The 22,707-nt window shown below is 47.1% G+C and overlaps 1 protein-coding gene across 1 annotated transcript in view; it reads left to right on the plus strand.

Moving 5' to 3' along the window:
* The window catches only part of POLE (DNA polymerase epsilon, catalytic subunit), a 293,620-nt gene that overhangs the window by 264,729 nt on the left and 6,184 nt on the right, over positions 1 to 22,707 (plus strand). The window contains exons 46-48 of the mRNA XM_069214647.1: positions 2,734 to 2,934; positions 7,099 to 7,224; positions 10,787 to 10,876. Of these exons, the coding sequence (XP_069070748.1) occupies positions 2,734 to 2,934; positions 7,099 to 7,224; positions 10,787 to 10,876 (417 nt within the window). The remainder of the gene's footprint in view (positions 1 to 2,733; positions 2,935 to 7,098; positions 7,225 to 10,786; positions 10,877 to 22,707) is intronic.

The raw sequence follows: 22,707 nt of genomic DNA on the forward strand, positions 1-22,707 counted from the left end.
GCCAAGGGGAAAAGTGGAGAAGTCAGCTTGGTTAAGTAGCGTCCTGTTTGAGGAGATTTTTAAATCTGCAACTTGGAAATCTGTGCATTCTTTTAACAGACACTTTTTGGATGCAGATGCTAGACCCAGGTGCAGGGTAAATCAGGCTGCAATTTAGAACCTTTTTGCTAAACTTTGTTTTGTAATTGGTTAAAGCTCAGCTGAGCAACAGTCATGTTTTTTCCTTTCCAAGATGCTTTGAGGGATAAGTTGTCTTTTCTGTTTCTTTCTTCCTAATTTATATGACGGTCATCGAAGATCCTTCAGTGTTACTTTGTAGGTATCTATTGAAGTCATAAACCATCCTCCCTACTCCTCTCATTGATTAAGACTTAGTATTGTGCAACCTCCTTGGCGATCAGCGTTAAGGTTGAGTTCTGTCAAAAGAACTGCTGGTGTCCAGCGACTGCCAGTACAAGGCATAGGGAAGGTTGCTAGATTCTTTAAAGAGACAGCCTCCTTAATTCTTAAGTCCTCAGAAGTGCTGTCCTTCTGGCTACATTTTCCTGCATATCTACGTATTTCTTAGCAATTACAGAACAGCAAGTAGAGTTATGCTACACTACGTTTTCTGTTCTTTTCTAGGAGTTTTATCTCTTTGTTCTGGTGTTCTTTGTCTTTTTTAAATTGGAGTCCACTACACAGAAAAGGAAGGGCGGTGAGGACTCTGCAGTTTAAAGTATCCACTCAAAGGTGTCTTACTAAAAAAAAAAGTAACTTGTTTGTCAGGATACCGGTTTCACATACAGTCTGACACTCTGGACAAAGGTATGAATAAAGGAGAAGAACTTGTAGAATGCAAACAGCTGCTTCCAAAGGAAGCATCCCAGCGCTAAAGCAGACAAACAAGATAAGGAGGACCACAATTTCTCAATAGGTACATGCCTCTTTGCCTTGCAGGGACAAGTCCCATCACAACAAACGTACCTGGAGAGTATATAGTCAACTGTTTATAAAAAGCCTTTATGCCATTCGGATCAAGATTGTGATAATATATTCTGCAGATTAAAAAAAATACCACTCCCTTACTTTAAACAAAAAAAAAATGTTAAAAACGTTATTCTGTACAGCGGTATTCCTGAATTAATGTGGGTGGGAACAGGATAAATCAAAAACTGATATTTTCAGAAATCATTGTTTTCTGGTAAAGAGTTAGTCCAACTTAATACTGACAGTAGGCTGCATGAAGGGCAGAAAGAATACTCCAGTCTCAGAGACGTATTAAACTGTAGGAGAATCGTGAGCTGATAGTACAATTGATAGGAAACATAGGATCTAGAGTTAAGTCTCCAGTTAGGAGCAAAACTGAAGAGTATATCGGATGGGGTTGTGAAAGTTTAAAAACAAAAATGTGCAGACAACGGTAAGTTATGACACAATACAATTGTGCTATCCAAATTAATTCTTTTTTAATAAACCATCACCTCTAAGTAAAATGCTGTGAGAAGTGTGTCTGAAAGTAATTGTAGTTTTTGAGAAATGGACATGTTGCTGAGTTGACAAAAAGAGATACTGTGGTGTGCTGCGGAGGGGAGGAATTGGACTGTAGTTATTATACATGTGGTGCTGGTAAATGAATAATTTCAAAATGTTGAGTACTTTGCACGTAGTCTCTTCAAAACAAGCATTGGCAATGCCAGTAGGTCTGGCTTTAAAGGAATGTTGTATAGTAATGTGAAGCATTACAGGTACATAGCATGGGTATGGATATGCATTTGTGTGAAAGCACAGAATTATTGGTGTAGGTTCAACGGTCAGGTGACAGTTGCACTACCAAGCCAGACCTAAACATTCATGTGGGCTAATGACTGCCCTCCTCTTATTTGTGTTGCTGCCAGAGAAAAGCACTATAAATTATCTAGTGAACTAAGACACTATAGTAGCTTTACAATGCCATGTGTGTGCTCCTAAAAGTTCAAGTGCAGGCAGCTGGATAAATTAACACAGTGCTCACAGCTTTGTGGAGGGCTTGCATTTTTTTGTAGAAGCACACAACATCTTCCCTAATCAAAACATGCACTTCTGGCTCCCACCATGTGTGTGAAGCTAAAGCTCCTCTCTTGTGATGCTGACATAATTGTCTGGTGACAGCTAAGCTGTCAAGCCAAACCATAAAAACAAGCTTCTGTTCCTAGGTCCTCTCCAGAATGTGACATCTAACAGGATGAGACTCTTAAAAAAATATATATATAATTACGGAAAAAAAGTGTGTGTTTGATTTGACCAGAGTCACGTGTTTTCTCTTGGACTGCATACATCAGTCCTTGGAGTTACTTTAAATTGAGCTAATTCAAGCTGTTCATTTGGTTTTGATACATGAAGAAACCTAAAGAGAGTAGAGATAAAATGAAAAGAAAAACCCATACTGTTACTTTCAAAAACACTTTCTTGAATTAAGAAGGTGAAGTGAAACGAAAATCTCATTGTAGATAGTACTTACAATAGTTATTTTGTGTGTTTTAAATTTGGAAATATTTAGTTTTTGAGATTCATGTCCGCAACACTTCAAGGGCCAGAGCTAGCAAAGGGTTTTTCCCATTCTGTGTCAGTGGGAAAATGTGTTCCTACATATGGCCCCAAATCCACTGTTTAGTTAGGATACTGAATGGAAAGCATACGTTTGGGCTCTCTGTTGACATATTTAGAGATGGTTAGAGATTTTAATGATTTTCATTTAACCCTGGTGACTTGTAGGTGCTGTCGCTGGATGCCAACATCACAAATCAGGTGAACAAACTGAAGCGAGACCTGCTGCGCTTGATAGATGTGGGCGAGTTCTCTGAGGATGCCCAGTTCCAGGATCCGTGTCGCTCATACATCCTGCCTGAACTAATTTGTAGGAACTGTAATTTCTGCCGCGATCTGGACTTGTGCAAAGACCCAACACTTGCTCAGGTGAGGTGAGGTGAAGCTTAATGGCAAGTGCGTCCTCAGTTCTGTTGACCTAAGGTGTGTGAGGCTATGTCCTTCCTAGTGTTAGAATGACACCCATGCACTCCATTTCGTTCCTCTTTTCCCTTTGTGCCTCCTTGTTCCTTCCTTCTTCTGCAACTCCTGAGCTACCACCGTAGTGCTATCCTGCTTCATTTTTACTTTCTTCTCTGCCCCTGTTGGTGCTCCCCCACCCCCTACCCCCGACCCCCAACCTGGTGCTGCCTCCTCTGACCCCACTGCCCCATTGTGCTCCCTTCTTGGACCCCCCCACCCCCCCTGTCTCCCTTGGTGCTCCCTCCTCTGCTCCCCCCAGTGCTCCCTCCTCTGTCCCCCTTGGTGCTCCATCCTCTTCTCTACTTTGTGCTTCTTCCTCTGTCCTCCTGGGTGCTCCCTCCTCTGTTCCTTTTGAAGCCCCTCCTTTGTCCCCCTTGCTGCTCTGCTGCTCACCTTCCCCCTTGCTGCCCTTCTCTTTCCCATAGTGCTGCTCTCTTTGCTGCCCCCTCACTGCTCTCTTTGCTGCCCCCTCACTGCTCTCTTTGCTGCCCCCTCAATGCTCTCTTTGCTGCCCCCTCACTGCTCTCTTTGCTGCCCCCTCACTGCTCTCTTTGCTGCCCCCTCACTGCTCTCTTTGCTGCCCTCTCACTGCTCTCTTTGCTGCCCTCTCACTGCCCTCTTTGCCGTCCTACCTGACTGCCCTCTTTGCCGTCCTACCTGACTGCCCTCTTTGCCGTCCTACCTGACTGCCCTCTTTGCCGTCCTACCTGACTGCCCTCTTTGCCGTCCTACCTGACTGCCCTCTTTGCCCTCCTACCTGACTGCCCTCTTTGCCCTCCTACCTGACTGCCCTCTTTGCCCTCCTACCTGACTGCCCTCTTTGCCCTCCTACCTGACTGCCCTCTTTGCCCTCCTACCTGACTGCCCTCTTTGCCCTCCTACCTGACTGCCCTCTTTGCCCTCCTACCTGACTGCCCTCTTTGCCCTCCTCCCTGACTGCCGTCCTACTTGACTGCCCTCTTTGCCGTCCTACTTGACTGCCCTCTTTGCCGTCCTACCTGACTGCCCTCTTTGCCGTCCTACCTGACTGCCGTCCTAGCTGACTGCCCTCTTTGCCGTCCTAGCTGACTGCCCTTCTTTGCCGTCCTACCTGACTGCCCTCCTACCTGACTGCCGTCCTACCGGACTGCCCTCTTTGCCGTCCTACCGGACTGCCCTCTTTGCCGTCCTACCGGACTGCCCTCTTTGCCGTCCTACCTGACTGCCCTCTTTGACGTCCTACCTGACTGCCCTCTTTGCCGTCCTACCTGACTGCCCTCTTACTGCTCCCTTCATTGCCCCCATTTTACTGGTCCCTTAGCTATCCCCCTTCTTCTCTCTTCTATGTTCCCTTCTCTGGCCCTTTCCCTGTTTCCCCTTATAGCTCCCTTCTCTGTCCCAATTGATGTTCCTTCCTCTTCTAACCGTGCTGCTCCTTCCTTTTTCACCCGTGCTGCTCCTTCCTTTTTCACCCGTGCTGCTCCTTCCTTTTTCACCCGTGCTGCTCCTTCCTTTTTCACCCGTGCTGCTCCTTCCTTTTTCACCCGTGCTGCTCCTTCCTTTTTCACCCGTGCTGCTCCCTCCTTTTTCACCCGTGCTGCTCCCTCCTCTTTCACCCGTGCTGCTCCTTCCTCTTTCACCCGTGCTGCTCCTTCCTCTTTCACCCGTGCTGCTCCTTCCTCTTTCACCCGTGCTGCTCCTTCCTCTTTCACCCGTGCTGCTCCTTCCTCTTTCACCCGTGCTGCTCCTTCCTCTTTCACTCGTGCTGCTCCTTCCTCTTTCACTCGTGCTGCTCCTTCCTCTTTCACTCGTGCTGCTCCTTCCTCTTTCACCCGTGCTGCTCCCTCCTCTTTCACCTGTGCTCTTCCTTCCTCTGCCGCTTCCTTCTCTGCCACTCCCTTTCTTCTATTTCCTGTGCCCCCCTTGCTGGTCCCTTCTCTGCCTCCTTGTTTCTGCTCCCTTCTCCGCTTACCCCTCTTTCACCTGTGCGGCTCCCTCCTCTTTCACCCGCGCTGCTCCCTCCTCTTTCACCCGTGCTGCTCCCTCCTCCCTCACCATTGCTAGTCCCTCCTCTGCCCCCTTTGCTTGTTCTGTCTCCGCCCCCTTGCAGCCTCCCTACACTGTCCACCATAACTCCCTCCTCTGACACCCGCCACCCTCTTTAGTGCCTCACTTCCGTTCTCTTCCCTTCCAAAAACCCTGTCTCAGTTGTTTAACCCAATCCGAGGCACTGCTGTCTGCCGTTAAGGGTCTCCCTCCTCTTCTCCTTGTGCATCCTTCCTCCTCACCCCTGTATCCTCCTCCTCCTCCCCATCTCATTTCTTCATCACTGGATCACCCTCCAACTGCCTAACCCCGCTTCCTCTGTGTTGTCACTCTCCTTCTCCCACCTTCTTGCCTCTCTTCTTCCCCTTCCCCACCATGCATCCCCCCTATTGTCGTTTGCCTTCTTCCCCCCCCCCCTTGTGGCCTCTCCCCGCCTTCCCTTCTTTCTCCCATTTGCCTTTGTCATGCTTTCTACTTGGTGTCTTCCTTTTCCACTCCCCTTCCCTCCCCATTCGCCCCCAGTTAGTGTGTACCCTCCACCCCTTGGTGCCTCCTACTTCGGCCACCATGACGCCTCTCACTACCCCAGTGAGCTTCCGCTCCCCACCCCTCTTGGCGCCTCCCTCCTCTGCCCCCACACCTTCTGGTACCTTCCTTCTGCCTCCTTGGTGCTTTGCGTTCCTGAATTCCCCATACTGTTTTCATATTCTGTCCACCACATTGGCGCCTCCCTCATATGTCCACTTTAAGGGGAACTGTTGTCTAGCCCCTCTGCCCTCAGAGGCTCCAACCCCCATGGCAAACATATTGTATTGTGTGCTCACTTTAAGAGGCTTGGATCAATCTCCTTCATCCATTGGCTTCTTTTACTTTGGAATCTTCAGCCATTGGCTTTATACATTGTCAATCATATTTCGAATCAGTCCACTGGAGTATTATATTCCCAGTAGTTTTGTTGACTGTTTTAGTGTGTCCTGCCCACAGTTGGAATACTTTACATTTGGAATTAGTTGGGAAGAAGCCCGATAACAAAGGGAAGAGAGCGCTGACAAAACATTTGAAAAATGAATACTACATAAAATAAAGCAGCCCTTTTTTTATGTAGCATCCATTTTTCTATTCTTCAGTGTTGGGGGACAAACAAATACTGGCCAATCCAGTACATTTGAGGTCTGTATGGCATATGTACATCCGATTAGCATGCCACATAAAAGTGAAGCCAATTGGCTTTGCCACTATTTCTTGATATGTTTCTTCTATTTCCTGTTTCAGAAAAATGCAATCCTCTTTATTCTCATTTCATCTCACCTATCCGTCTTCCGTCTACCCCTACTTTCCAAAGTCCATTTTGTTTATTTTCTCTCCTCGTGCCCATACTCCAAATCAGTCTGTGGAATGCTTCTCTTTTCCTAAACGTACGTTCTTCGATATCCTGCTGATTACTTAAATGGCACACTGCCCCAACTTTCCCTCAATTTATCTTGGTGTCTATTGCTAATCTACCACCAGACCTTTCCCTCGTACTGGTGTATGGTGTGCCCATCTTGTCCTAGTGTTTGTTCTGTACAGAATGTATGACTTTCATTTTTACTGTGCTGTGTAAGTGGCTTTTTTTTTTTTATGAGCAGGTGCCAGTTTTGTTGACGTATCTTTAAGCTACTCGAAAACATTTTGTATATGGGGGAAATTACTTGTACTCATTTTGTCTGTATCAAACTGATGATAATAATAATGGTGGTGCAAACTCATTTCTTTCTGAGGAGGCTCAAGAGAGGACACATTCACTCTAATTTGCCCTTAGGGTGTATTTCCATCTCATTGCTTCAGGTTGGTAATTGCTCATTCAGATGTTTCTTGCTCTTTTGACTTTCGCCGAATCCCTACAAAATCCCGGAGTACTACTTTGCATTCAGAAATACCTTCTACACAAGTGTACTATTTTTAAGGTTATTAGTTGTTTAGCTTGTTGCTGTCATTTATTATTCTAGGATATTATTACGTTAAACATCCACCCCTATCCTCATATTGTATCTGTTTCCTGTGCAGGACGGCTCAATCTTACCCAAGTGGATCTGCACAAACTGCGAAGCGGAGTATGACTCTGACGTCATTGAGATGGCCTTGGTGGAAGCTCTGCAGAAGAAACTGATGGCATTCATGCTGCAGGATCTGGTGAGACTACTGCTGAGGGCTGGGGATGGAGGTCATAGGTGATCACCGAAGGACTGTACATACTTCAAACAGCAAATATAAATAGAAAATACTTTTAAGTGTGTTCTAGAGTTTTGTTAATGATCCATGGCTACTAACTAAAAAACAAGGACAAAAAAGAAATGTTACAATACAGTTTATACAGTTTTGTTTATAATTCAATTTAGTATCATGTGCAGGAAGTGCGGACTCTTAAAACAACACTAAACCTCCACCCGCACTCATACTGCTGTTCTTTAAGTATACCTGACCCCCTCCCCCCCCCGTACCCACTGACGAGATGGGACACCAACAAGATTTGTCAGCAGTGCAGGCTAGTGCAGTCCTTTAAAAACGCAGTTCCAAAACACTACGAACTCCCTTCCAGTGTTGTCAGATTTTTAGAACACTCTCTAGCCCAAAGCAAACCAAAAGGAGCCCAATATTGCTACTCTAAAGGAGGGGCTTGGTCACCGTCAAACAGTCATTAAATTAAGACTGTTGCTGGACCATCTTACAGAGGTGGTGGTTTGAAGAATGTCTGCTCCTCCTAACTGCTTCTTTTATCTCTAGTGGGTCCTCGCAGCAGCTCTGTGACGTAAATCCATGCGTGGTGCTGCTCCAGCCCAAGGATTATTGGATCCTGGAAATTGTAGTCTTGTTTATTCCACTATAAAACAGGACAGCAAGTCCCATAATTCAAAGACAAAACCTGGACTGGACCAGCACATTAGGCACAGACCTAGAAAACTTGGCAGCTATATTGCAGGGAGAGCCGGACAATGGAACAGTACAAAGTAGCGTACCAAGGATGCCATAAAGCATGCCAGGGAACTTGTCCCTTGGACTGTTAGGGTAGTACAAAACAGCAATTATCAAGTTTCAATGGGCCCTTCAGGGCTTTGGGTTCTGGTGCCAGTGCACCTGCTGCACCAGTTATAGTTACACCCCTGGAAGTACCCCTTTTGTATCCACATGACTCTCGGACATCACTGTTTCAGACCAGTAGCATAACAAAAGCCCCCGCAAGGGGAGGAGGGGGGCCCCCCAAGCTCCAAGGGCCTCCCTCAGCAAAACTGGCAGGTGGTGGGCTAAGGACAAAGGGGCCCCCTTCATATACTTTGCAAGGGAGGGCCCCTCTACGCCACTGTTTCGGACAAGGTGACCACGTCCTTTGATGGTGGAGGAAGGATGCAACCTGATTCGTGGCAGACCATTGTCACTGCTCCATCCAGAGTTCACAGTGGTGATGGAGACATCCTATCTGGGCTGGGGATGCCACCTGGACCACGTAAAAATCAAGAGCCTTTACTTTTCATGGAGCAGAGGCACAACATCCATCTCCTTGAGATGTGGGTGATCCATCTGGCTATTAATGCCTTCAGCATTCCATGAGGGGCAGCACTGTTCTGGTACTGACAGACAACAGAAATGTAATCTGGACTGCAACAGCATTGCAATGTAGAGTCATATGTGCTAAGCCAGGAGGAGATGAGACTGTGGCACTGGCTGGTCTTTCAAGGCATTTCCCCTGAATGTTGACCATCTGGCAGGCTCCCTTAATGACAAGCTTGGCAGACATCATTTAGCCAGTTGCCTTGGGTTGATCTTTTCACAATTGGCAATAGTACTGTGTTAATACTTGTCCACCCTGTAGTTTGTTCCAATCCCTGAGATCCCTGGGAGACGTGTTTTGTCTTCTGTGGGACTCCTGTCCCCTTAATGCATTTCTGACTGCTGTTGCTTTCTCAGGTTCTCAAGATGTTTAGGAGGGACCGTGTTACTGATAGCCCCAGACTGGACTTTGAGTTTGGTTTTCCAGTCTGCTGAATCTGAATATTTTCTGCTCCCTCAGCGTCTTTTGAAGGACCTCCTGCCTTGATGACAGGTCAGGGTTCTGCACCAGAGGTTACCCAACTTACACCTCCATGTGTGGACATTAGTGAAACCATGCAAGTGGATTTGCCATGACTGTAAAATTTGTGGATGTATTTTTGACTGCTTGACAGCAGTCCACTAATCTGTTCTGACCACTGGACAATGGTTTTGGCATGTTAGAGGACTCTGTGATCGAGCCTCTTCTGGCTATGCTTACTGATGCACTTATTTGTTCTGTCTTTACCCCAGCAAGGCTTTGTTCTGGGCAGCATTGAGGGTTACCTATCATCCATTTCAACCTTTGTGTGCTTGCCTGAACAGCCATCTTAGTTCAAGCAGCCTGTTATGCTTTTATTTATTTTTAAAGGGCTTTCTTATATGTTTCCTCCTACACCTTTCATTATGCTGCAGTGGGACCTTTCTTTTGAAAGTGGTGTCATTCTTCCATGTGGGGTAGTCCATTCTGCTCCCTAAATTCTTGTCTCCACCTTATTTGTTTAAGCAGGAGAGACATCACTCGTTGGACCCCAAAAATAAGTTTAGCTTCTATATCAATTGGACAAAGGAGCACCAAGAAGATGAATACCCCAACAAATCTAACTGTGTTAAAGAAAGGAAGTGCAGTACAAAAACGGACCCTTTCAAGATGGATCAGCCTGCGTGTCAAGAGATGCTCTGCCTTGGCCCGGAGGGAGTTTCCTGAGGGCTTTCGGGCTCATTCCACCAGAGCAAAAGCCACCACTACAGCTGTAACTACAGGTGTGTCAGTGTCGAACATCTGCTAGGCTGGTATGTGGGCATCTGTCCACATCCACAGGCAGGACATTTTGACTGTGTGGTCCTGGAGGACTTCATGGTATAAACTCTGCTCCACAGGGAATCTGTGGTTAGAAATGATCTGTCAGAAGAGCAAGTTACTTAGTATCTTTAACACGCTGTCTGGCATATGCTGACAGGTCATAATGTCCCTGTTAAGATATCAGCACACTGATCAACTGGCAGTTTCAGTCACTCTGCATCTGAAGATGCAGAAGTTGCCTTTGTCAACTGATGTTGGCGCTCGTAGGAAGGGCCGAAATTCTGCCCTTTTGTCACTGAATCCAGTGGCGCCATCTGGCAGCATGCAGGAGCTGTTTTAGGAAAGAATTCTGGATTCAGTCTTTCGCCTATGGGAATTTATGGGAATTCAAAAGATGAGGAATCTGTGGTTGGGGTAGGAGCCAGAAAGTGTTACCATAGGTAAGTAAGTTGTTCCTTCAGCCCAAAGTGTGCTCCCTATTCTACACACTTTTCCTTATGATACCAGCCACTTATGCGCAAAGACAAGTTTGTAGCACCTCTCACAACCTCACACTCAACGCATATGGTTCTACTTAACTGTAAAGTAAAACCTGCAAGTAAATCTGTAGCAGTAAATCGTACAAGTCTTCCTGGCACAGAAGTCAAGCTTGAACCATTTTAGGCAATGCAGCCATTTACATATACTCCGTCCTGCAGTTAATTTGGATTCCATATGTTAGAGTTACCTTCGCCTTTACAAGGACACCTCTGTTGTGCCTTCAGGGTAGTGGGTGGGGCTATGGACTTTAGTAGACGTTCATTTCTAGGTTCTTATTTCCCACATGCCTAGAATCTTACCATTCTTTCTATTGCTGTTCTGTTTTAGGCATGTATGAAATGCAAAGGGGTGAAAGAAGCCAACATGCCCCTATACTGCACCTGTGCTGGGGACTTCGATCTTACCATTTCCCTTAAGGTATGTAAAACCTTGTCCTTGGACTTCTGTGTACAGTCCATATTCACTTCATTGACAATTCTTCCCCTCCCATACCTGGTTTCTCTACTGTCCTTCACCCTGTTTGTGTGCATCCATGTAACATATCTGCTAATTCACACCATAACCACCCAATGTCCAGTCAGTACCCAAGGTCGACTCCAGAGGCGTACAAGTCTCTTCCATCACTGCAGTTTGATTGGATTAAGATTGGCCTTTGTGATTTACAGAGCCCTGCAAAAGTTAGATCTACTCAGTGTATTTCGAGAGGTCTGGAAACGTTGGTATTTTTCAGCATTTTAGTGTGAAGGAGCAATCTTCCATCTTTGACCTTTACACCAAATCCCTGTTTCTTTTAAGCGGCCTGGCCATAAAGCTGCCAAAAGTGTGAAGTTTGTTAAGGAAATTGTGCACGATTATTGTTATTTGTAAAAAAACGTATTTTATTTCTCCCTCTTTTGTGTTTGTTAGTAATTTACTATTACTGTTTGTTTCTCCCTCTTTTGTGTTCGTTAGCAATTTACTATGGGGTCAGCATTGCAAAACACCTTCTGTTTGATGCTAACATCAGCAACTTTAGGGAAAGAGTGGGATTCATTTATAGACCAATGTGCTTCTAGAGTAAAGCTCTGGTCATTCCTTGCTATAACTTATGGGGAGGATGGTAGGCATGACTCTTTCCGAACATGAGTGCACGTGGCCAACCTTGGGGGTAGGGTAACAATATGTATACTTTTGAAATGCAAAGACCGAATCATTACATTAGGGCAATAGAGCACTTATGCAAAAACATGATTACCAACTTTTAGACAAAATATAATATCTGGTTGACCTTCCTGCGTGGTGCCGTGGTGTGAGAAAAGGCCTCTTCTTGACATGGTTAGCCCCCAATTTTTGCCTAGTATGTGATGTAGCCTGGAAGTTGTTAGTGCCCAAGGCCCCTGCTAACCAGGTTCCCTGGGTCAGAGCTCTTTCTCTAAACTGTTGTGATGCATTGGCACAATTTACAACACCTTTAGCTGCAACTTTAAGTCCCTAATAAATGGTACCTAGGTACCCAGGGCTGGGGTACTAAGGGTAGACCCCTGAGGGCAGCAGCACTGATTGTGCCACCCTCTAGGGCCTTGCATCCAGATGCACCCAGTCTTACCATTGTAGGCGGAGTGCTCTGGTGCAAACCTAAAACACAAATCCGACATAGTCCACTGCCTGTATGCCCTGTCCACTATACACGGCATGCACTATGGGTAAGACACCCCTGTGGCAGGCCTTCGAGCCCTAAGGCAGGGTGCACTATACTGTATGTGAGGGCATAGTTGCATGAACAGTATGCCCCTACTATGTCCTTGCGAAACCTGGGACATAGTGAGTGAACAGAGCAGCCATTTTAATACATGTGCTGGACACTGGTCAATATGACTTTCACAGCTACATGATGGCCACTCTGACCCCTGGGTTGTTTGGTATCAGTATTGGATTTATTACCAAATGTACCCAGTGGTCACCTTAGAGGTGCCCCCAGGCAAAAGATAACTATCCTGGCACGGTTGCTGACTGGTTCTGACCAGCATGCCACCGCCAGACACAAATGTGCACCCCTGGGGTGAGAGATCCTTCTTTCTGGGATGCAGAACAAAGCCCTCCCTCAAGAATGTGCACTGCCCTGTTGGCGAGCTTCAAAGGGCTTACCACCTTTGAAACTCGACTTCCAGGCCTGCTGCTAGCAGCAGATGGCCACTAGTTGCAAACGGGAACAACGTCGGGGAACTCAAACAAAGGTGTTGCATGCGAGGTGTGCTCTCCATTTCATTTTCCTTCATCTTGGATGGAAGGAAAATAGCCAATCAGGTGTAGGAAAGTGACCTCTGCCCACAGGAAGTGGTGGCTTAGCAGTTGTAGCCACCCTAAGAGAGATTATCCATTTCTCACAAGAAGGTTCCCCCTAAAACACCCAATACAATACAGTATTTAGTGGAAATACTAAAGAACCCGAGAGGACCTCTAAGCTTCATAAATTGCCAGAGAACTCTCTTCCCTCCCCCCACCGGAGTGGAGGTACCACTCTAAGTCCACAAGGAACCAACAAGCCAGTGAGCTCCACTTCACTGACCAGATGCTAACTCCAGAACCGGACTCCGTAGCCGGACCAAACCTCACACCAAAGACCGCAAGGACAAACCCTGCCAGTGTGCCCAGTTTGGTGTCACTGCACCCTCCTGCAGCTGAACGGTGCCAGTACCCTTGGTATTGGTTAGCTGACTTCGGACAACCCGAAAAACAGCCCAACTGGGACTGTAAAAGGAGTAAGCCCCACTCGTGACTTCAGAAACAACTCGGACCACTTGCCAGAGCGCCCCGGTTGTTCTGCAATCGACTCTTGAACCGACCTACCTCCTGCTTCTGAGGGAATTCTTGCACACAGCTCCTGGCTCACCGATTTGCTCTGCACCCGACTGCCCTGCACCAAGGGTCCAGCTGTGTTCTAAGGGTCCCCCACCCCTGGAGACCTCGACACTCCAAGGAGACACCCAGGATTCACCTTTAAATTTACATGTGCAGTGCTTTTCCAAATGGTCCCCCGTAGTGGCCGAGCACCAGCTCCAAAGACCTTTCCCTGCTGCTCCCGTCAGAACCAGGAGACGCCCGGACTTCTCCAGGTGGCACAGTGTGCCCACCGACGGCCTCGACCAACCTGCAGAAGAAGAACTTGGTATACCTAGAGTATGATTGTATATGCATTTTAAAGGTTATCCTCCATAGATTCCTATGGTGCGTAATTAAGCAGAAAAAGACTGTTTTTAGTAAAGTTCAAAAATTCATATCTCGAAAAGTACTTAACCAATTTTGATGATCTTGGTCTTAAAATTTCCATAAAACTGAAGTACTTTTATAAATGGATCCAGAGTTATTCCTTTTGTGTGCGTGAATTGGAATATTGATACTGTTAGTACAACAAATGCTTTGCACTTCTCCAAGGTTGGTCTAACTGCACAACCAAGCTGCCATAAAAATTAGGGCATTAGATGGTCTAGTTTTTACCTCGGTAAACCAACGTGTGCCTGGACCCACTGTGCACAGTGTGCCTAGCTTTGCACACTACATAGAAGAGGGTCTGCCTCCTACACTTGGTTTAAAAACAAAAGTCAGAAGCAAGTGCAAACAGACCTTACAATTACTTCATAATACATGCTTTGGCTAAGAGTTTTGACCCTTAAGTACTTTTGAAGTCCTCAAGTTTTGTTATACCGTGCGATGAGAAGTTATAATTTGCACTGTTTCAGTGGACTTGGGATAATGGGTACCCCATGATTTTACTTTCTGCAACAGTAAGAACATCTACTCCTGACTTAATTTTATGTTAAGCTATTGGCTGCAAATCTGATTTTAAGGTGCAATGGCTATGATTAATTTGTGTAAACAGTTTGCGTATCAGACTGGCAAGGTGTACTGCTGATCAGTTCTCATTAGTAGCATGAGGACCTGGTTTGAATACGTGTTGGCATCAGAATATACGGCTGGCACCTCCACTTCATTAATACACCACACACACTTCATCGTGGGCTGTAATATTCTACAGAGAACAACAGTAGTGACGAGTTGTAATTGAAACCAGTACTCCCCAAAACACACTGTTACTCCAGGTTTTATCACAGTTTGTTAATTATTCGTTTTTCAAACTGTTGTTTTTTTTCATCCACTTCATTGCAAAATCAGTGGACATTGTGCAGTCCATGGTTAGCGCACAGTGACAGCTGTGGTGTTAGTATTTTCACAGAAGGCGCTTGATTATTACGAACATAGATGAGATACTTGTTTTTTACGTTACTAACAGTTAGTTATTCAAACAAAAATAAGTATGTTATTCTTTTTGTAAGCGAAGTATAGAAATGCATCATATCCGGGCGAAGATATACCAAAACAAAGCAAACGTCTATAGTATTAAAGTGTTTCTGTTCTCAATGATTTCCCGGATATTTAAAATTAGATATTACATGTCTAGAAGAGCGGTCTTGTGCAAATCCATCTGCTAATTTTTTTATAGTCCCCTTTTATTGATGTTAACATTAGTATGTACATCAACACAACATGGTAATATTGCATCCATCCGTCACCCTCTTTCTTGTATATCCTCTTAAGAACCCTCATCATTTTGGAGTATATTTCCCAGTAGATTAGTCAACCTATAGAACGACCACCATATACCCCATGTCGTATGATATTTGTGGCAGGAGTGAAAAGAAGGAAGGAGAATAGGCATCCCTGCTTAGTTCCTCACCGAATCTGAAATGTGTACAAGAATACCCCGTATATGAGAACTTATGATAAACTCCTGTTTCAAGAGCCCTCAACGTATCTCCGGTAGTTGGGACTGAATCCCATTCCCAGGAGGACCTGATTCAAGTGGGACCAGTCAACTGTATTGAAAGTCTTCTCAAAGTCCGCACGGAGTGCCAACGGGTCGCATATAACTTGGACATGGTGTAGGGCAGTGTGGACAAGTCTGATTATTTTTAAATATTTTTATTGATTTTATATTTCAATATATAATACAAATTGTCCAATTTGCAACCTCAGGATAAATCAATACAATAACTAATTCTAAATCATGTAACAATCACACACCCCCCCCCAAAATGCACTACACGGGACACTTCTAGTTTTGCATTATCATTTCTGGCTGCACCCTCCATGGGTTTATCCTTTATTGTTTATTTTATAAAGGCATACGCTTGAGACCAGTGTGGGCCTTATTTACATGCCTGGGTTCCCTTGGTGCCCGACGAGGGCATCATCCGAATTATTATATGAAGACATCTACCCTAATTCTCCACTCCTCCCATGGCACTGAAGCTATGATGAAGAAGATCTAAGGGCAGCTATTCCTAAAGAGATAGGAAGAATTTATGCGTACGCACTCTGGTACCTAGGTGCCCTGTGAGTTTATTTCGGATTGGGGGATGCAGGGGAGTTTATGCTGTGTTTATCACGTTAATGTGTGCCCCTTTTCAGGGAGGCTTCTCGTCGTTTTTAGCCTCCAGTTTTGTTACCAAATCCTACCAAGTAGAGCATCCTGTGTGTTGCAGCCCCTCATGCACCATTCTTTTAAGTACCTGGTATTCAGTGCGAGCCCAGTGGATAATTAAAGGGTACCAGGATTTCAGCTCGGGAGCTTTAGGGGCCTTCCAGTGCATTGCTATTAATCTTTTATACATTAAAAAGGCCAAATCTACAAATTTGTGCAGGTGTCTTTGTTTCTTTGGTCTTTTCCTCAATCCCAGCAGGCAAGACCCGGGTTCTGCCACCAATAGAAGTCCCGTTAGCCCAGATACCTCCCCCACCACCTCCGCCCAGGCCATTTGTATATTGGGGCAATCCCATACCATGTGGTAAAAGGGTGCTGACGGTGTTCTGCATCTAGGGCATGTTGGTGCTGAGTCAGGAAACATGCGCTTTATTCTGGCTGGAGAAAGATATGTTTGGTGCGTGTAATTAAATTGGGTATATCTAAATCTTGGATTCCTTGACACGCCTCTGATATGGGACAAGGCCTTGGACCAGTCCTCCAATGGGATAGGGTTGGGGAGTACTGCATTCCATCTACCCCATGCTTTCCCTGCCTGTGTATCAGGAGCCTTGTTGAGGATTCTATATAAATTGGATATTATTTTTGTTTGATCGCTGTGTTGTAGAAGTTGATGAATTACTGGGGAGATCTCTGGTACCGAGGAGCCTGTTCCCCATATTTTCCTGATTTCATGGCATACGCCATGATATGTCAGGAACTGGCCCGGATTTATCTCCGTGAGGGCCTGGAGAGCCTCGAACGTCATTAATTTGCCGTCTTCAAAACAGTCTCCTACTACTTGTATTCCTGCTTCATTCCACAGCTTCCCAACTTGCATGCCAGCAACAGTCCCTGCTAATAGATAATTTAGTGGTACATGTGGGGAGTAGGGGAGCGTATCCGCTCCTTTTTGCACATATTTAACCCAGCACGCGTGTGCAGTTGCAAGTAATGGATTAACCAGTACCAGCTTGGAGGGTTTTGACGTCAGCCAATTTAAAAGAGGGGTCCCGTTCAGCTGGTGCTCTAGGCTCATAGGTTCCGCTTGTTCTGGACTATGGATCCAATATTGGACCCACTGTAGTTGTGCAGCAGCATAATATCTTTCAAAATTCGGGGTTCCTAGGCCACCGTTGTCTAGCGGACATTGCATCGCGGATAGCACCACTCGCGCTCTACCACCTCCCCAGATAAGCCGCACTAATGCTGAGTTTAAGTTGCCAAAGAAGCTTTTGGGAATGGTTATCGGCAAGGCCGCAAAGTAATATAAGAGCCTAGGTAGAATCAACATATTAGCAATCGCCACCATGCCGGGTGGCGAGAGCGGAAGCCTGTTCCAGAATTGTAGTGAGCCTTTTATGGAAGTTAGCGCCTTCCCCAGGTTCCCATCCCTTAAGTCCTCTGTGGCATGATATATGTTTATCCCAAGATATTTAAACGTTGTCGGGCACCACTTTAGGCGCCCTACCTTTGGGGGGTCTTGGTTATTGGGAGCCCTTTCTGCCAGGGGGAACACACAGGACTTCTCCCAGTTTACCACAAGGCCAGATAAGCCTCCGAATTCAGCCAATAGTGATATTACAGGCGGGATAACTGCGCAGCCATTCCTAACATATATCAAAGCATCATCTGCATATAATGAAATCGCATGGTGCCTCCCATTTCTAATAATTCCCCATTCTTGCTCCATAAGGCGTACTTTTGCCGCTAACGGCTCCATTGCTATAGCAAACAGTAGTGGGGATAAAGGACATCCCTGCCGCGTACCCCTGGATATCTGGAAACCATCGGAAATCACCCCACCTGATTTCACCCTTGCACTTGGATTAGAATACAATGTCCGGACCCACCGAATATAGTTAGGGCCTATCCCCATGCGGGCCATCGTGACCATCAAGAAGTCCCATTCCAGCGTGTCAAAAGCCTTCTCTATGTCTAGTGAGAGCACCATTTCCTCCTGTGCATTCTTGGGGGTGTCACCCATTATGCTCAACAATCTGCGAATATTTAGGAAGGTGTTACGCTTTGGAATGAAGCCATTTTGGTCTGCATGAATTAATAAGTGCATGAGGGGGGCTAGCCTGTTAGCCAATATTTTGCCTAATATTTTGCAATCTGTGTTTAATAATGACAGTGGTCTGTAAGATTTAACATCCGTGTGGTCTCGGCCCTGCTTGGGGAGTACCACTATCATAGCTTCCCTTTGAGACATAGGTAAGCTCTCTTTAATCCAGGCCTCCTGGAACACTCCTAGCAAATGGGATTTTAGACTGGGCAAATAGGCTTTATAATACTCCGACGGGAGGCCGTCCGTACCAGGCGCTTTGTTCCTAGGCAGCTGCGCAAGAGCTATCTCTATTTCTTCTGTTGTTATGGGGATTTCCATTCCATCTCTATCATTTTGTGGTAGTTGGGGCAAAGAGGAGTCCGCCAGGAAATCCTCGAGTTGAGTAGCTGTGCACGATGTACGTTTAGTATATAAGTTTAAATAATAATTCCTAAACGCTTCATTTATTTCTAGTTGTGTGGTAGCCATCTCGTGCGTGCCCACCCTAATGGCACCTATCGGAGCTTGCTGTCTATCCTCGCGAAGTAGCCACGCTAGCATTCTACTTGATCTATCTCCTTCCGTTTGCAGCCTGGTTAAGTAATAGTTGTAGTCATGACAGCGGAGCCTGCCATCCACCTCATTATACTTTGAGCGCATTTCTTTGAGGGCAGTACTAGCGAGTTCCCCCCGTGCCACCGCTTTTTCCACATTCCTTAGCTCCTTCTCTAGCTTGCTAATTTCCGCTTGCAAAGAGCGTCTCACTCCCCACGTGGTGGATATGCATACTCCGCGCGTCACTACCTTGTGTGCATCCCACTCTATCGCCCGGGCTGTTGTAGACATAGCATTTGCTTCCCAATATTGGTTTATAGATTCTCTCAGTGATGTGGCAAATGCTTGATCTTGTTGAGCCTCCGCCTGGAATCTTCAAGTGGGAATTGCCTGACGTGTCCTGCCCCAATTCAGTGTTACTCTCGGAGGCGCATGGTCCGAGAGTGTTTTTGCTAAATATTCAGATTCAGTAATCAGCGTCCCTATCTCTCGGGTGCCCCACATTATGTCTATTCTGGTGTGGGTGTTGTGTGGGACCGAATAAAATGAATATTCTTTTTGCTCTGGATGTCCTAATCGCCATACATCATATAGACCCATAACATTTGCCCATCCTTGTAGGGGACTTACGGGCTTCCCACCGGTTGAAGCACCCGGGTGAGCTCTGGATCTGTCCAATGTTGCTGATGGGGTACTATTAAAATCCCCTCCCCAGATGGCTAGGGGCATGGGGTGGGACAACAACGCTGGGGTGAGAGTGGTGAGAAAGCCCGAGATGCCACTGTTGGGGGCGTATACCCCAATCACAGCCATTTGTCTGCCGTCTAGCCTGCCCTCCACAACTACGTACCTCCCTCCCTGATCTATTTTGTGTGCGGACATGAGGAATGGGACACCAGCCGCTATCCAGATCAACACCCCTCTAGCAAAGGCCGAGTATGTTGTGCCTATCAACTGGCCCCCCCACTTCATGCGCAGGTCTCGCAAGTCCCCCTCTAGCATATGCGTCTCTTGTAGAATTGCAATTTGCACTCCTAATCTTTTAAGTCGAGCATGCACTCTAGCCCGTTTGCTCAGCTTCCCCAGGCCCCTGATGTTCCATGTTATTATACTATACTGGTTTTTCGTGTTAGTTCGGGAAGGCATCACCTGTGTCGCTGTGGATATATTGCTGTGCTATGACTCTGGGCCTTAGTGTTAGCCCACCTGGTCTCTGCCTTACTGTTGCTGGTATTTGAATATAGCGGGTGCAGGTCTATGTTATGTGCGTTAAGTAATTCCGATTCTTGCATTTCTACTAAACTATAGATCCCTCCTCCCCTAATTAAACCCCCTTTACTACTTACAACTATGGTGAAACTACCAAACTTAAAAGTGTGTAACATAAATCTTATCCTGTTGGATTTGCTTTGTGGGATTCTCATATCGTGCAGATGTGGCTCTTGTAAGGAGCTCACATCTTGCCGCAGACCAAGTCTGCCAGTATCTTCAGGCGCCCCCCTTGGCATAAGTCCGTTCCCCCTGGTCCCGCCCCCCCGCCACATACCACCTACTTATGCCTCCAGTCACTTAGCTTAGTGTTTGTAATAAAGATGCATGTTATTTAAGGCAATTTATCCCCACGTCTCGGCAGAGTCGCAGAACATCAGCAAATTATCGTGTTCCAGTCATCGTTCCTGATAGTCTATCTGGGCCTGGATAAATGGATTATAACTCGTCAGCAGTCCTTGGGGTGATCTTCGGCCCACCTAATTCTCCTGTTATCGTGGAGACAGAGCTGGCTGTGTCTGAGTCCGATCCCGGCTCCTCGAGGCCGCTGGCCGTTGTGCTGCAGCTTTGCGTATGCAGCGGTGTCTCTTTTAGCACTTTTGCTCTTTCCTCCGCTGCTTGCCAGACATTGGGCTGGCCTCTGGTGCGCCTTTTGGGTCGCTTCCTTACGACAGATTTTTGCCATTTCCCGTCCTCCTCTGCATCTTCCCGGGGGTGCGCAAGGCCCTTAGCGTGGAGCCACGTCCAGGCATCCTCGGGGTTGGTGAACATGTGGGTTCGGTCCTCCATCACAACCCTTAGCTTGGCTGGGAATAGCAAGGCATATTTTATGTTTTGTTCTCGTAAGCGTTGCTTGACTTTTAAAAAAGAATTACGCTGGTTCTGCACCTCCTGTGTAAAGTCTGGGTAAGCGTTAATATTCGCATCTTCGTATTTGAACGGGCCCTTATTGCGGAATTGTTGCAATATTACGTCTCGGTCTCTATAGTTCAAGAACCTAGCGATCAATGGCCTGGGGGACTGGCCGGGAGCTGGGGGTCTGCCCGGGATTCTGTAAGCCCTTTCAACTGAAAAAACTTAGATGGAGCCCCATTTAACACCTCCTTGATTAACCACTGCTCTAGGGTGATTTCTGATTCCGATTGACGCATACTTTCCGGAAAGCCCAAGAATCTTACATTGTTCCGGCGAGCCCTACTCTCCGTTTCCTCCGATCTTCTCCAAAGTATCTTCAGCTCCTCTTCCATGCGCTGAATCTGTTTTTGATTTCCTTGCGCTATTGGAGTTAGATCAGATATTTCTACTTCGGCTGTTTTCACTTTTTTCCAGCTAGGCTCTGGTGATCCACTCGTAAGAGATTCAAATCCTGCGCAACTGCATCAATTCTACCTTCCAAGGATGACTTAGTATCCAATATTGCCTGTAAAACTTTCTCGAACTGAGCGGAATGTGCTAGGAGTGTGCTTTCCAATGACTGTAGGGATGGGCCGGACTGTTGATCTGTAGGCGTTATTGCTTGGGTGGTTCGGTCTGGGTTTTTAGTTGTCTTGACTCTGCCGGCCATTTTGGCTGTTCTGAGATTGCCTTCCAGCCTGCAACGATTACGCACTGTTGATCCTCCTGGTTCGTTTGTTCTGAGCTTTTACTGAGTTGCCTGAGCGTGAAGCGCACATCCGGCGTTGATAGCGCTAAATTATGCAGCAAAGCAAAGGGACTTAGTCTTATTTTGGCTTTTTATAGCATGGATGCTCAACTACAAATGCTGCATACTGCGCCAAGTGCAATACTCTAGCTGCTAGTTCCTGCAGGGCTGACCCCCGGGTCTATTGGAGTGTGCGGAGGATGTACGCACTGGAGGAGAACCCTCGTTGCTTCTGGTGTGGCGGGGGGGGCCTGGCTCCAGAGGTTCCCTCAGGAGAAAGGGGAGAAATGCTGGGCAGTCGGAGAAAGGCGTCGGCGCAGGGGAGAAATCACAAGCCGGGGCGATTGCGGTGCGCCACAAACGAAGCACGCGCAGCTAAAGACAGCTGCGGCAGGGGCCCATTACAGGGAAGTCCAAGGCAGGCCGCATATCCACCGTCCAACCTAGCCATCCACTCTTCAACAGTCCGAGCCCCCAGTGGCACACGTTCCCTGTTTATTTTGCCCTTGTGCGTGGAGGGAAAGGTGAGGTGAAGAGGGGGGAGGGTGCTTGCCTTATCAGGGGTTCCCCCCTTCTACTTGATTGTAATGGTCTCCCCCCTCATGGATGCCCTCCTCACCTCGTTTTTTTTTTTTTTTTTTTTTTCCTTCCTTTTTCTTTTCCTTTCCTTCCTTCCTCTCTTTTGTTTTCAATGGAGAGATTTCTCCTGCTCCGGGGGTCCCTGCCGACTATTGGGCCGCCGCTCCCTCCTCTGCTTGTCTTCCCTGTGCTTCCCTGGAAGCGAGCCACAAAATGGCGCCTCAGGCCGTCCCCGCTCGGCCCCAGGCGCCGATCACCACCAGTCGCGCGGTCCGCTTTCGCCTAGCGGACGCGCGTGTACGGCCCCCTTGGCCCCAATCAGGCCCAATTTCGGGGACGGCCGCGCCCGGCGAGAGCGCGGCCGGGACTGCCGTCGCAGGTCCACTCGGTCCGCGCCCCGCACAGCCCGGACACTGCACCGCCCCTCTCCCGATCCGAGGGACGCCCGCGGCACGAGCCGGTCGCCCCCAGCTAAATTGCCACTCCGGCCGCCGCTCCCAGGCCGCGGGGGGCGCCTGCCAGGATATTCTGATGGAGCCGGGAGCGGAGCGCACTGATCAAGCGACCGTCCCGGCCGCCATCTTGGCTCCTCCTCCGTGGACAAGTCTGATATAGTGGTGAGTGCTACGGTTTGGTATAAAGCCACATTGGTCGAG

Source organism: Pleurodeles waltl, chromosome 11 (genome assembly GCF_031143425.1).
Source record: "Pleurodeles waltl isolate 20211129_DDA chromosome 11, aPleWal1.hap1.20221129, whole genome shotgun sequence".
In the NCBI taxonomy this organism is placed as follows: domain Eukaryota; kingdom Metazoa; phylum Chordata; class Amphibia; order Caudata; family Salamandridae; genus Pleurodeles; species Pleurodeles waltl.